Raw genomic sequence first — 14,625 nt, forward strand, 5'->3', positions numbered from 1 at the left:
CACCTATATCATGCCACATTACTGACCAATTATATAATGATACACCTAAGCTGGTGGACAGCAGGGAGGATAAAAGGAGAGAGCCTCCCGGGCACGGGGCTCCCCCTCCACACAAGCATCAAGGAAGGAGTCCTGAGTAAAACGCTGAGAGAAGAATCTGGCCGTGTTGCATCTTTTCCTTGTGGAACGAGGTTGGGCGTGACAGCACATGTCTTAGGGTTTTATTGCTGTGAAAAGACACCATGACCATGACAACTCTTATAAAGGAAAATACTGGGGCTGGCTTACAATCCAGAGGCTTAGTTTATTATTGTCATGGCAGAAAACTTGGTGCTGAAGAAGGAGCTGAGAGTTCAACTTCGTGATCTGAAGGCTGCAGAGGAATGCTACACCAGGCCTAGCTTGAGCAAGTTAGAACTCGAAGCCTGCCCCACAGTGACACACCCTTCAGCAATACTTACCAATAGTGCTACTCCCTATGGGCCAAGCATTCAAACAGGAGTCTATGGGGCTAGGGGTCCATTCATATTCAAACCACAACTGTACACAAGCTTGGTCACTGAAGGGGGTGGGTCTGATGCTAAGGTCCGGTTCCCCAATTGGTTCTTGATTTGTCAGTAAAGAAGGCCAGGGACCAGTTGCTGGGCTGAGGGTACAGGTGGGATATCTGGGTCCCAGGAGGAAAAAAGGCAGATGTAGAAAAGGAGAAAGGGTCTTTCTTGCTATGCTCTGGAGGAAGGGCACAACAACCATGTGGAGTCTCGGGGAGCCAGAGCCTGTGGCCACTGCTACATGCAGGGGGACAAGGATGTTTGACAGGGGTTAGGTGTGACTAGCCACTAAATTTAGAGCAGGGGGAGAGATAGAGATAATAAATTGGTAAGTACATGTTTTTCCCAGTGGGAGGTCATCTGTGTCCAGCAATTGTGCTGGCAAGTCGTAAAGTAACCAAATGTGTGTATGTGTTTGTGTGTGTGTGCATGTGTGTGTGTGTGTGTGTGTGTTTTTTTTTTCCATGGATTCAAGGGAAGCTCAGGAGAGGACTGGTAATGTGGTACACCTTCTGGAGCTAAAGAACCATAGAACAAAAGGGAAGCTGGACGGGGGTTAGTAGATCTTCCAGGAGCAAAAGATAGTAGCATTTAAAACTACACACAACAGGTCACCTGAATTTGATCTTTGAGACCTATACAGAGGTGGATGGGGTAAACTGATCCCACACACACACACACACACACACACACACACCTAATAATGAAATGTAAATGGTACTTAATTTGAGGCTAGCCTGGGCTGAATGAGCAAGTTCCGGGTTTGTCTAGTTACCCAGCGGAAACCTGTCTCAAGAAAAGGGTGATAGGTCATAGGGTCTGGGATATAGGTCAGTGGTAGAGCATGCTCAAGGATTGGGTTCAATCTACACACACGCATGACTACTTGTGGGGGTAAACAGTTTCTCCAAGGTTCATGTGTTACAGGTTTGTGTCCAGCAGGTGGCAGTATTGGAAAGCAGGAGGTGGGGCTCAGTTGGAGAAAAATGGCTCCCTTGAGAGGGAAAAGGGCGACTAAGAGGTTTTGCTGCTGAGGCGCCTTTCCCTGTATCCTGGCTAACACCTTTGTGTAAACCAACAGTTTCTAACATTCTCACATTGCCATGGTTTCTCAAAGCAGTGGAACGCACATGTGCTAGTTTGCTATCTGTTCCTGTGACCAAATGCTTGCAGAGAAGAGGGTTTCTTTGGCTTATATTTGACCATCATGATCTAATATTTCGGGAAGTCCTAGAAGGGGCCAACGAGCTACTGCTTGTTGGCTTGCTCCCCAGCTCTCTCTCTCTCTCTCTCTCTCTCTCTCTCTCTCTCTGTGTGTGTGTTTGTGTGTGTGTGTGTGTGTGTGTGTGTGTGTGTGTGTGTCCCACAGTGGGACACATTAACTACCCTAATCTAATTAATTCCTGGGTTGAGGACTCTCAGGTAACTCTAGGCTGTTCTAAGTTAACCAGGCTAACCAGGACACCATGACCTGAAAAACCATAAACAAAAACAAATGACTTCATTAAGGTGGTTTTCCACACTAATAAAAACAAACACTGGGCTGGGAAGAACCAGAATTTTTTTTTTTTCTGTTTCTAATATGGATTTAAAAAAAATACACCTTGAGATTGAAGACACAGCTCAGGGGTTAAGAGTATATGCTGCTCTTGCAGAGAACCCAACCACTTTTCAGTCACCACAGCCTGCAGCTCACCACCACATTTAACTCCAGCTCCAGAGGATCCAGTGCCTTCAGACATAGATACACACATCCACACAAATGAAAAGTCTCTCTATTCATCCCTTCTAAATTCAATTCAATTCCTGGCACACGTGACTATATGCGTGTACACTATACACCTTGAGAAACACAGCTGAGATAAAACACCTGCGAAGCCAGATTTGCTGATTCAACCTGAAGTGAACATTACAGTCAGATGTCACAGAGCCTTTAATTTGGCCAGGTTAGGAGAGGGATAAACCAAGACCAACCAACCACCAGAATTAGGTTTCACCTCCAAGCTCTGGATGGATGGGTCTGAAGCCAGTCGTCGTAAGGCTGGGGTTCCTTCCACTCTGGTTAAAATATCACTTTCCCAGCATTTAGAAATCTTAAAGTAGTATTTACAGCTTCTTTTACTTGCTTGTGTATGGAGTTGTGTGGGGGTGGGTGTGCAGGACACAGAATAACCTCACATGTCATTCCTCTGGACCTGTCAGTCCTTTTATTTATAAAGACAGGGTCTCAGTACCCTGAAAGTTACCAATCAGGTTGGTTGATCCAGTCCCAATTTCAGGGTTGGTTGTTTGAGATACTTTTAAGCTGTAACCAGGACTGGCCTGAGTTTCACCCTGAAGTCCAAACTATCCAGAGTTCACCCTTACTTGGCAATACATGTTTCTCAAATGTGCTCATTTTTATTTTAGTAAAACTCATCACTAAAGTTTTCAATATTTGCTTTAATGTGCACCATGTGTATCCCTGGTACCCAAGGGGGCCAGAAGAAAGAATTAGCATTGGATCTCCTCCCTACCCTTCGAAAACTGGAGTTGTAAGCAGGTGTGAGCAACCTATGTACATGATCAACTTTTTGGTTTTGTTTTTCCAGACAGGGGCTCTCTATGTAACAGTCCTGGCTGTCCTGGACTCATCTTGCAGACTTCTGGCCTCGAACTCATAGAGTTTGCCTACCTCCCGAGTGCTGGGAATAAAGCCAGGTGCTACAATGCCCCCAGCACATGCTCAAATCTTAACCTCAGTCTTCATGCGCATTTTAAATCGTTCAAAATTAAGGAATTTGGGGGTGAGGGCTGGAGTGTTGGTTCAGGAGTTAAGAGCACTGACTGCTCTTCCAGAGGACCCAGGTTCAATTCCCAGCACCCACAGGGTAGCTCTAAACTGTTGGAACTCCAAGAACCGATACCTCACACAGACATACATGCAGGCAAAATACCAATACGCACAAAATGAAAATGACTATAAAAAAACTAAGGACTTTTTGTTATGTTTCTTGTTGACTGCCAATGCCGCCACCCTGTTTCCAGTTGTTAATTTCTAGTTAAACGTTTTTGTGGATACTAATAGAAGTAAAACAGGCTGTCTCCGCCCAGGACACGGTCGGGGCGGAGTCGGGGGAGGAGCAGGCGGCGCGCGTGCGCAGATAGCGCTCCCTCGCGGCCACCGTAGCTCGCGCTGTCACGTGGGAGCCCAGTTGTTATGGCGGCCGTCCGGAAACCGGTGCTGTTGGGACTTCGAGACACGGCGGTGAAGGGCTGCCCCAAGGGGCCCGCTGCCTGGACGGCTAGCAAGCTGGGCGGCGTCCCGGTGAGTGCGGCTGCGAAGCTTTGGCGGGTCCGGTGGGGAGGGTGTCCCTCGGGAGGGAGCGGAGTGAGTCCCCGGGGTCTGAGCAGCTGCCCCGCTCCTCAGGACGCCCTGCCCGCCGTTGCCACCCCGGGGCCGCGGTGTGAGCGCTGCGCACAGCCCCTCGCGCTCGTCGTTCAGGTGTACTGCCCGCTGGAAGGCTCCCCGTTCCATCGACTCGTGTACGTGTTCGCCTGTGCCCGTCGGGACTGCGGCGGCAGCCAGACACGCAGGTAGGCGGGGAAGTCCTGTCGCGAAGGCTCGTCCCAGGAGGGGCGGGCCGGGCGACACTAGGTGGGGCTGGACGTCCGGGGTGGAACCCTCACGCCTTCTGTCTTGCCTCTAAGCTGGAAGGTGTTCCGTTCCCAGTGCCTGCAGGTGCCAGAGAAAGAGACTCGGAACGCACAGGTAAAGCGATTCTGATTGGCACACTATGTTTTCCTATAATTTGAGGATCTTTCCCAGGAACTCGTTGTAGACAACCTCTGTCGGTCTGTTTTTGAGACACAGCCTCCTCTCTCTAGCCCAAGCTGACCTTTAACTCTCGGAAATTCGGTGGCTTAAATCTTCCCTAGTCCTGGGATTACCACTACGAAGCACCACATCCTATTTAAGACACTTAAAACAGAAGATTTATTTATTTACTGTATGTATGAGTGATCTATCTGTATGTACACTTTCGTGCCAGAAGAGGGCATCAGACTCAGCCTAGATGGTTGTGAACCAACATGAGGTTGTTGGGAATTGAATTCAGGATCTCTTGAAGTGTGGACAGTGCTCTTAACCAGTGAGCCATCTCTCAAGCCTCTTAAGACAGTTTTTAAAATGACTTCTTCTTAAAAAAAAAAAAAAAAGATTTCTCTGAAGGCTGGAGGGATGGCTTGACAGCTAAGATCTATTGATGCTCTTTCAGAGGACTCAGGATCAAATTTCAGCACCCAAGTGGCAGGTCAAAATCATCTGTAACTCCAGTTCCAGGGGTTCCAATGCTTTACTGGCCTCACTGGCACCAGGCACATAGTAGTGCACAGACATACATGCAGGAGAAACACCCATACGTATAAAATAAAAGTGAATCTAGGCCAAGTGGTGGTAGCACATGTCTTTAAGCCCAGGACTCTGGAGTCAGAGGCAGGTGGATTCCTGAGCTTGGGAACACAGAAACCCTGTCTGGAAAATTGTTTATGTGTATGCCTCATGTGTGTACCAGATTCTTTGAGCTGGAGTTACAGGTGTTTTGAGAACTGCTTAATGTAGGTGCCGAGCCATTTCTCCCTGCCTCAATACAAAACTTTTAAACCTGGTTCTTTAACGTGCAGTGGAATGAAATTTCGACTTTCAGAAACATCAAATGCTATTCCCTCACAGTTTTCTGACTTTTTCTTAAGATTCTACACATATGTGAGTATTTATGTGACTGTCAGTGTAGGTGTCTGTGGAGACAGTGGATCTTCTGGGCTGCCTCGTGGGTGCTGGGAATTGAACCCTGGTCCCCTGGAAGAGCAGCCAGTGCTCTTAGTCACCAGGCCATCTCTCCAGCTTTTGTGACTTTCTTTTAGTTTACACTAAAAGAGACATATAGTTTACTGATTTTCTCATTTGAAAAAATATAGGGGTACATATGTGCATGGCACAGGTGGTTGGTTGTGTGTGAGGTAGAAAATTTTTTGATTTTTTTTTTTTTAAGCTAAGACATTCAAATCTTTACTAGCTAAATTGATTGCCTCGGGGAAAGTCCAGGAAGGACTTCTGAAACACTTCTCAGAACTGGCCCATCTGCCAGGCTACCTCTGGATCCATACCTCAGGTAGCCTGGAAACCCGTGTCACCCAGGCTGAGATCAATGGCTTTCATGTCATTGCTCTCCATTACACTCTTGTCTCTTAGGCAGACCTGAGTAGCTAATCCCTGAATGCATCTAATCTAACATCTCAACTGCTAAGGAGTCTGGGAAATGTAGTCTTTTTTTTTTTAAGTCCCTATAATACATGAAGCACAACAGAAAGATTGTGGGACAGATGGATGAAGGTATCTGGACCTACATGTGCCACATTGCCCTGGAGAAAAAAAAGATGGTTTAACAACAAGTGCTCTTAATCACTGAGCCGTCTCTTTTGCTCCAGTTTTGTTGCTTGTTTGTTTGTATGTATTGAGACATGGTTTTTTTTTTTTTTTTTTTTTTCTTTTTTTTTTAAATTCTGGGGTCCAGGCTGGCCTGGAACTCAGAGAGTTCATCTGCCCTTGCCTTGCATGTGCTTGGATTAAATGGGTGCAGCACCACACCCAGCCTTTACATGTGTTAGAGTGCTAAGAATCTGGGAAGGTTAATTGGAGTGTGTCAGAGAGGAAGGGGCTGATATGAAGGCTCCCTGGGGAAGGTACAGAAACGGGTGGGAGAGCTGAAGGTATCAATGAAGTCATTGACGTGTGATTGGCCTGCATTCATTGACTGTTTAGGATCAGGGTGATGGCCTTGCGGCTGAGAACTGGTGTGAAGGCTCACATGACTGGGGAAGTGACACTGAGGAGACGCCGCCGCCACCACCACCACCCACCTCTGGTTTGGGAAGTGATTCTGATGCTGTCAAAGCTCTAGACTGGACTGAGAAGCTCCAAGCCCTTCACCTGCAGGACACTGCCCTGACTGTTACCTGCCCTTCCCCTTCAGAGGAAGGCCTAGCAGTCCCCACAGAAGTGCCACAGTTCCAGCCCTATTATATCTGTGTCGCCGAAGAGGAGGAGTATGGCCACTTTCTGGATCTTGACCATGCCCACAGCCTTCTGCAAGAGTACCAGCAGAGAGAAGGTGTTGACCTGGAGCAGCTGCTTTCCCTAGGGTGAGAGCTTGCTAACAAGGTTGAGAGGTGCTGACAGGAACCTGCCACGGTCAGTTTCCTTTGCCTTAGTACCTATGGCAAGTTCTAGAGAGGGTATGTGATTGGGCTTTTCTGTTTCACTCCCCTTAGATGAGAAGAGCAGATGCTGGCCTGGCTATCTGTATCAGTCAGCCTGCATTAACCTGCAGGCCTGATGCTTGAATGCCCTCAGGAACCGAGCCGAGATGAGCAAACAGAAGTTCATTGCCATTAAAAGGCCACTAGCATTTGTTTAGCTTCCTTCTCTGTTCTTTTGTCTGCTCATTTGTCTGTGTTTTGTTTCTGGCTGCTAGGGATGGAACCTAGAGCCTGGAACATGTTGGGTGAGGATTTTACCACTGAGCTGTGTTCTTAGCCCCTGTTCTGCTCCTCTCTTATACCATGTGGGTTCGGGAAAGGTAACGAGCACCTTTACCCACTGAGACATCTCTTGGACCCTGTTTTGATTTTGTTCTTTTTGAGACAGAGTCTCATGTAGATCAGGTTGGCCTCAACTCTGTTAGTAGTCAGGATGACCTGAATTCCTGATCCTTCTGCCTCTGCTATTAGTGCTGAGATTGCCACAGCAGGTTGTATGAGTGTTGGGGACCAAACCCAGACCTTCTTACTGGTGGCCAGCACTCTTCCAACCGAGCTACATCCACAGCCTTTAGTCTGACTTTATTTATTGTATCTTACTTTGTTATTTTTTTTCTTTTTTGTTTTTTTGAGACAGGGTTTCTCTGTGTAGCCCTGGCTGTCCTGAACTCACTCTGTAGACCAGGTAGGCTCCAACTCACAAGAGATCCTCCTGCCTCTGCGTCTGGAGTGCTAGGATCAAAGGCATGCACCATCATCACCTGGCTCTCATCTTACTTTTCAAATCCCTGACAAGGAATTTGCATTGTGTGCGTGTGTTCATGGTTGCAAGTGCACACATGCTGCCACAGCTAACGTGTGGAATTCAGAAGACCTCTTGTCGGAGGCTTTTCTCTCTTCAGCATGTGGGTTCTGGAGACTTAACTCAGGACTTTAAAAGAAACAGCAAGTGCCACCTTGCTAAGCCATCTTGCTGGCCGCCTTCTGTTTTCAGTGTCTTTCAAGCAGAGGCAGTCAGTTGAGAAGAGATGTGCCTTGTTTGGTGGCTCTGCTGTGAGTGCAGAACTGCCTCAGACCCCAAGGCCAGTTCAGAGTTTTAGCCTTCACTTACTAAATGAGAAGGGCAGCGCTGTCTGCTCTTTTCTCACAAGCTCTGGTGGCTCCAGTAAGAGCCGGACCTTGAAAGACCAGAGCCAAGGCACTAAGGAAGGCAGGGACTATAGCTTGAAAGTTGGCCTCCCTGTCACGGAGACATGGCACATGTGACCAACCCTCAACACACACACCAGTTAAAACAGAAGGAGGAAAAGTATCTCGTCCCTCTTGTAAATGCTCCAGACACTGACGGTCTTACATGGTCTCCGCTTCTCTTGTTAGCTCTAGTGATGGGGATGAAAAATACGAGAAGACCAAAGTTAGCGGTGGAGATCCAACGTTTTACAAGTTCATGAAGAGAATTTCTGCTTGCCAGGAGCAGATTTTGAGGTAAAGAAGACATGCTGTGTTTCTGGTTACTGTAGTGGTAGCATGCTTGCGAGCACCTAGAGGCCCAGGGACTCCTCAGGGTGAGGTGGGAGGCTCACTGTGTTTGTGCACACGACTGCCAGGCCACGGAGTCCACAAGAGCTGCTCCACGTGGGTTTGGGAACTTTTCTGTCTTAGAACAGGCTGTAAAGAAGCTCCCCGACTCACACTGACCCCGGTACCATCAGCATCACTTATGATGCTGTCTCCTGTGTGTCTGCCATATGTGCACACACTACATGTGGGGGCTAGAGGACAGTTCCGGTATCTTGCTCTATCACTTTCCACCTAGTTTTTCTTTTTACGTCTACACATGTGAGTTGATGTGCACCATGTGCATGCAGGAGCCTCTAGAGGTCAGAAGAGGGCTTCAGACCTCCTGGACCTAGAATTCAAGATGGTTGTGAGCTACCTCGAGGATGCTGGAAAACAAGCCCTGGTCCTCTGCAAGGGCAGTCAGTGCTCTTAACTACTGAGCCCACCCACATTGGTATTTTATGCATTTGTCTGTGGTTCTGTTTCTCAGTTCATGCCCATCAGAGAAAACAGAAACTGTAAAGACAGGAAACAGACAAACAGCTGTTTGAGCTGTGAATGAGATGAAACCCTTGGACTGTGTGGTTGCATAGCACCAAAAGCAGAGGCTCCCTGCTCTGGGGATCTGGGTTGGGAAGTCTTCCTCTGCCAGCTGCTTGGCTCACTCACCACAGCAGGCTGGCCTGGAGGGTTCCTTCGGCTGCTGCCCAGATGCCTCAGGTGAAGGAAGGACAAGAGGGCCTTGCCAAGGTGGAGGGCACTCCTGCATATAGGCTGAGCTCTCCTTCAGAATGGACCCAGCTCTGAAAAACCTCATCCAGAAGCTAAGTTAATAGACACCTTTCCCAGGAGACTGGACATCTGCCCTGCTTAAGTTCTAATAGGAACTTAGGCTGCTGCTAAGTGGGGAAGTTAAAAGCTACAGCGTCTTCACCCAGTGTAACAACCCAAGTCCTGTGTGGTACACACACATCCAGGCAAAACATCCCTACACATAAATATATGAATACTGTGAAAAGCATCTGTTCATCTTGCCTCCATCTCTAGATATGAGGTATATAGGCCTGCATTTCCATGTACAGTTTATACAGTGCTAGCTAGGCATCAAACCCAGAGCCGCACACATACGAAGTCGATAGTCTTGTGTGTATAATTGATTTTTACCCTGTTCTCCCCAACTCTACTTTGTGTGTATTGGGAATCTAAACAACTCACAAATGGCAAGCAAGGGTGCTTCCCTAGCTTCCATTCCTACTGTGTGTGTGTGCTTGAGCGTGTGTGCGTGCACTCGAGAGCCTGCAGTTAGTCTCAGAGGCCAGAAGAGATTGTCAAATACCCTGGAGCTGAAGTTAAAAGCAACTGATGTGGGTGCTGGGAGATGAACTCTGCTCCTGGAAGCACACACTAACCACTGAGCCATCTCTCCAGTTCTAGAATGTAAATCTTGAATGGAGTCTCTGTGTGGGTCTTCTCCTTTATCCTATCTGCTGTCACATGGATGATTATCAAACTCAGCTCCTCAGACGTGGTAGCAAGTGTCTTCACTTGCTGAGCTCTTTTGATGACCCTGACTTTGAACTTACTGCCTCAACCTCCCAAATATTAGGATTTCATGTATGTTCTCCAAGCCTGGGTTTTAAAACATATACTTAAGAGAGGGTTATACTGGCTTTAGTCAGCCAAATAATACTCATTTCCCTTGATAGCTGGCTGTTGGCAAACATGGGTTATTTGATTCAGGTCTTAATCATGATCAGGTTCCTTATCACACAGTATCTATAAGTGCATATATGTGCACATATGCATTCATCCGTCTCTGTGGTTACAGAGTGGCTACAGAAGGAAGGGAAATGAAGCCTCACTGGAGGCAGAGTGGAGAATGAAGTTTAGATTTGAAGATAACAGATCAGGTAGTGAGCTTTTGCAGACACCTCACCAAGCTGCAGAGGTAAGGTGCAGGACCTTGCAGGCCACCAGGCTGAGGAACAGCACTGGGTTTACGGACAGAGGGCACTTTTCAGTAAGTCGTGTCTGCAGTCAGGGCCCAGATGAGCTGAAGACCCTGCCGTTGACAATATATACTAAGTAGTCATGTAACAGGCTGGAGGTCAGTCACTCAGGTGAGGATTTCAGGTCCTTGGTTGCTTGGTTGTTCGGTTCAGGTGTTGGATACTTGCTGGTCCTGGTCTCCTGATGTGGCACAAGTGCATCTCTGTGGCCATTTGGTTCCCATCTACTTCTGTGAGCTCAGAGTGCAGCCTTTTGTGCTATCTGTCTCTCTCAAGGTGACGTAGAGCCACCCTGCTTCTGAGTCTGCACTCAAAATGAAGTTAGGGCAGGGCTCAAAGACCAGTCTGTAAGTGTCTTGTTTAACCTGTCTCACCCACCTCAAGGCAGAAGATAAATCATTGTCCTAACCCAACAGTCACCTTGGCCTCCTGGACGAGCAGTCTTTGAGGATAGATGGCCCTTCCAGATGAGAGTGAGGCTGTATCCTGCATGGAAGTGACCTTCTGAGAACTGCTCTGCCCCTAAGCAAGGAGGACTCTTTTCCAGACCTCTATGCAGGAGCAAGACAGTCTCAACAAGATGGCATGTTGCTAACTAAGCAGGAATTAGGCAGGTGGGTCTCTTTTCAGTCCAATCTGGTCTACATAGTATTCTCCAGGCCCGCATCTACATAATTGAGACCCTGTCTCAAGTAAAATAAAATAGTGTAGAAAGCAGAAAAAGGAGACAACACATTAGGAAGGGTATCATATAAAGGTTCAGTGACCCCCGAGCTCATCTCTTTATGGCCTCTTGTGGCACTGAGCCAAGTGTTAACAGTCCCCTCAATGTTCTCCATGGTCCCCAGTGATGCCTTGCCCCTGGGTGGTTTTTCCTGCTTTCTAGCTCTGCTCCTGATGCTGACAGTGTCTCAGATGCTGGGTTGCTGTGTGTTTTGCTCTCATGCATGATTGTCTCGTTCCTTTCCCTAGGTATTCATGGAGTGGAGAGCCTCTCTTTCTATCCTGTCCCACATTTGAAGTCTCGGAGGTCCCAGCCTGCAGTGGCTGTGGAGGCCAGCGGACATTTGAGTTTCAGCTTATGCCAGCATTGGTCAGCATGCTCAGCAGTGCTGATCTAGGTAAGAAGCCTTCACTGAGCTTGTCTATCTCTGAGTTTAGTATGGAATGATATTAAAATAAAATGCTTTTTGTTAATTGTTAAATACGAACTTCATAAAGCATTGAGAAATTAAATTGTAAGAAATTTGGATTCCAGCAAAATTGTAATACCACACTAACAATAACCATGTTGATAGTTTGAGACTGAGCAAGCTAATTTACACATAAGGGATGGAACTTATGTGTAAGTAGAGTTGTCCTCTGACCTCCAGATGTGCACCTACACAGACACACACACACCCATACCCGACAAGTATAAATTAACTATGAACTGCTTGGCTGGGTTGGGTACATGTTTCTAGTCCTCCTTTCTCAGGAAAGGAGGCAGGACAGTGCTTGAGAATAGCCTGCACAGCACCTAAGACAGTTGCAAAAGGAGAACAGAGCAGGTCGGGAGGACCTGTTAGGTCTGCACTCCTTTGGGATTATGATCCTGATGATCAAATTAGGGCTGGGCTGAGGCTAGAGAGATGGCTCACAAGTAAAGAGTACTGGCTGCTCTCCCAGAGGAACCAATTCCCAGCACCCACAAGGTAGCTCACACTACCTGTCACTCCAGTTTCAAGGGATCTGATGTTCTCTCTGACTTCCTTAGGCTCATGCATTCATGTGGTACATGTACATACACAGCAGTAAAGAATGTAGATTTTCAATAAATGACTATAGTGGTCAGTATCATATTCCTATAGTGAAATATCTGAGGCTAGGGGTAGCGAAGCATGGTGGCACAGCCTGCTCTACATAGTAAGTTCTAGACAGGCTAACCTGGGCTAATAATAAGACCCTGTCTAAGTCTCTGGACTACATATCATGGCAGAACCGTGTGGATAGCTAGCTAGGAAACTGAGGTAGGGTAGGCAGGTTAGGTCTGGTCTCTTTGGGATTATGATCCTGATAGCCTAAGGACCTGCCCCACAAGGCCCCATCCCCACAAGTCCTCCTCCTCCAGGCCTTCCAAGAGTATCATCTTGGGGCCCTGGTCTTTTCTTTTTGATGTTTATGTAGCTTCTGTGGCTGGCCTGGGACTCACTGGGGAGGTGTTTTGTTTTGCTTTCCGTTTTCCTAGGCTAGGCATTAAAGCTCAGCATTTTCCCTTCCTGTTGTCCTCCTTTTATTTTTGCAGTTGTAGGCCTGGAACCTGCAGCCTTTTCATGCTGGGCAGACGCTGTGCTGCCTAGCTGTGTCCCTGACACGCGTCTTTTGTTGTTTTGTTTGTTTTTTTCTGAGACATGTTTTCTCTGTGTAGCTCTGGCTGTCCTGGAACTCACTGTGTAGACCAGGCTGACCTTAAACTCAGATCCACCTGCCTCTGCCTTCTGAGTGCTGGGATGAGAGGTGTGCGCTGTCTCCACCCACTGAACCTCTTTTTTTTTTAATATTTGTTTTTATATGTGCACGCATGCCTGAGTGTGTGAGTGTGCTCACGTGTTACAGCACATGTGTATGGATCAGAGGGCAAGCCCAGGCACTTTGTCTGAGGCAGGGTCTTTCTTAAAAGTGTGTACCACCGCACCGGCTCACCTGGCTTTGTAAGTGGTTTCCGGTGATCCAAACTCAGCTCTTAGGCTTGAGCAGCATGGGCTTTGACTCACTGTGCCATCTTGCTGGCTTTTATGTTTTTTTTTTTTTTAAAGATTTATTTATTTATTGTTTATAAGTACACTGTAGCTGTCTTCAGACACACCAGAAGAGGGCATCGGATCCCATTACAGATGGTTGTGAGCCACCATGTGGGTGCTGGGATTTGAACTCAGGACCTCTGGAAGAGCAGCCAATGCTCTTAACCACTGAGCCACTCTCCAGCCTGGGGCTTTTGGTTTTATTCTAAAGAAAATAAGTTTATTATTATGGCAGTTTTACATACACACATACATAGAGATATAGTTTCCTTATGTTTTGTTGTAGAAGGCAGGGGCATGGTGTAGCCTGGCCAGTTTGAACTGGAGCTTCTGAGGCTCCAGCGCTCACCTCATTATGAATGCACCTTTTAACTTTCTCCTTGTGGACTCTACAGCAAGTGATATTTTTCAGGTCTTACTGTGGAATTTGGGACGATTCTCGTTTACACGTGTAAGCAGAGTTGCTGGCCGTCAAATCAGCAGATGCCCATGGAAGAGTTCTGTGTTCTACAAGAAGACCCAGATGAATTTTTATTTAAGTAGAACACTTTGTCTTATTTATACAAATTAAAACAAATTTTTATATTCAAATATATGTATGTTCACCTTATTTTAGCATCTCCCTTCTCTTGAGACATGGTCTCACCATATGTACCCTTAGCTGGACTTGAACTTGTAGCAATCCTCCTGCCTCAGCCTCCCAAGTGCTGGATCACAGATGAAGGCCATCATGCCTAACTTTAACTGTTACTATTATTTTTGTTTGGAGACAGGGTTCCTCTGTGTAGCCCTGGCTGTCCTGGAACTCACTGGTTACAGTTTACAGTTTAGGCTAGCCTTGAACTTGAGATCCACCTGCCTCTGCCTTCTGAGTACTGGGATTAAAGGCCTGTGCCACCACCACCCAGCTGTTAACTGTTCATTTTAATATTGCTCTTTATTTTGGAGAATGAGCTGGGTGGATCTTGAGCCACCACCCTCTGACTACAGGATCGTGATTATCTGCACGGTAGTAATTACAAAATGGTTGCTCTTGGTCTGAAGGACAGTGTCCCCACCAGCAGACACCCTAGTGGGCATTCTATCTCCATTTCTATAGTCAGCATCTTCCCATCCCCCACCTATTACCCCACTGGACCCTTTCTCAGCCTTCCACAGAGTTGTGCCCTAAGACCCTAGCTGCTTAGACTTGCCCTATGCTCCTACCCACCCCACTCCCCACCCCTGCAGCATCCCAGGAAGGATCTAGGCCACTGGCCCACTGGTAGACTGACTTTCCACTTCCTGTCCAGTCTCCCCTTTCTGCATTCAGTCTCTATGTCACTAGCCCCTCGTCGCCGTTGATGTTGACAGCAGTGTGACACTCCTAGTAATCATGTTCCAGCATGCTCTTGACCCTGTGCGAGGAGATAAGCCCTGATGAGCATG

The 14,625-nt window shown here is 47.3% G+C and overlaps 1 protein-coding gene across 1 annotated transcript; it reads left to right on the plus strand.

Annotated features, from left to right (window-relative positions):
* Positions 1–3,740: 3,740 nt before the first annotated feature.
* PDCD2L (programmed cell death 2 like) lies at positions 3,741–13,782 on the plus strand. The gene is made up of 7 exons (XM_080908558.1): positions 3,741–3,858; positions 3,961–4,127; positions 4,242–4,302; positions 6,352–6,731; positions 8,226–8,333; positions 11,390–11,538; positions 13,610–13,782. Exons 1-7 carry the CDS (start codon positions 3,751–3,753, stop codon positions 13,738–13,740), a joined length of 1,104 nt encoding a protein of 367 aa, XP_080764684.1. The 5' UTR covers positions 3,741–3,750; the 3' UTR covers positions 13,741–13,782.
* The last annotated feature ends 843 nt before the right edge of the window (positions 13,783–14,625 follow it).

The sequence above is a fragment of the Micromys minutus genome (genome assembly GCF_963924665.1).
Source record: "Micromys minutus genome assembly, chromosome: 32".
NCBI classification, from domain to species: Eukaryota; Metazoa; Chordata; class Mammalia; order Rodentia; family Muridae; genus Micromys; species Micromys minutus.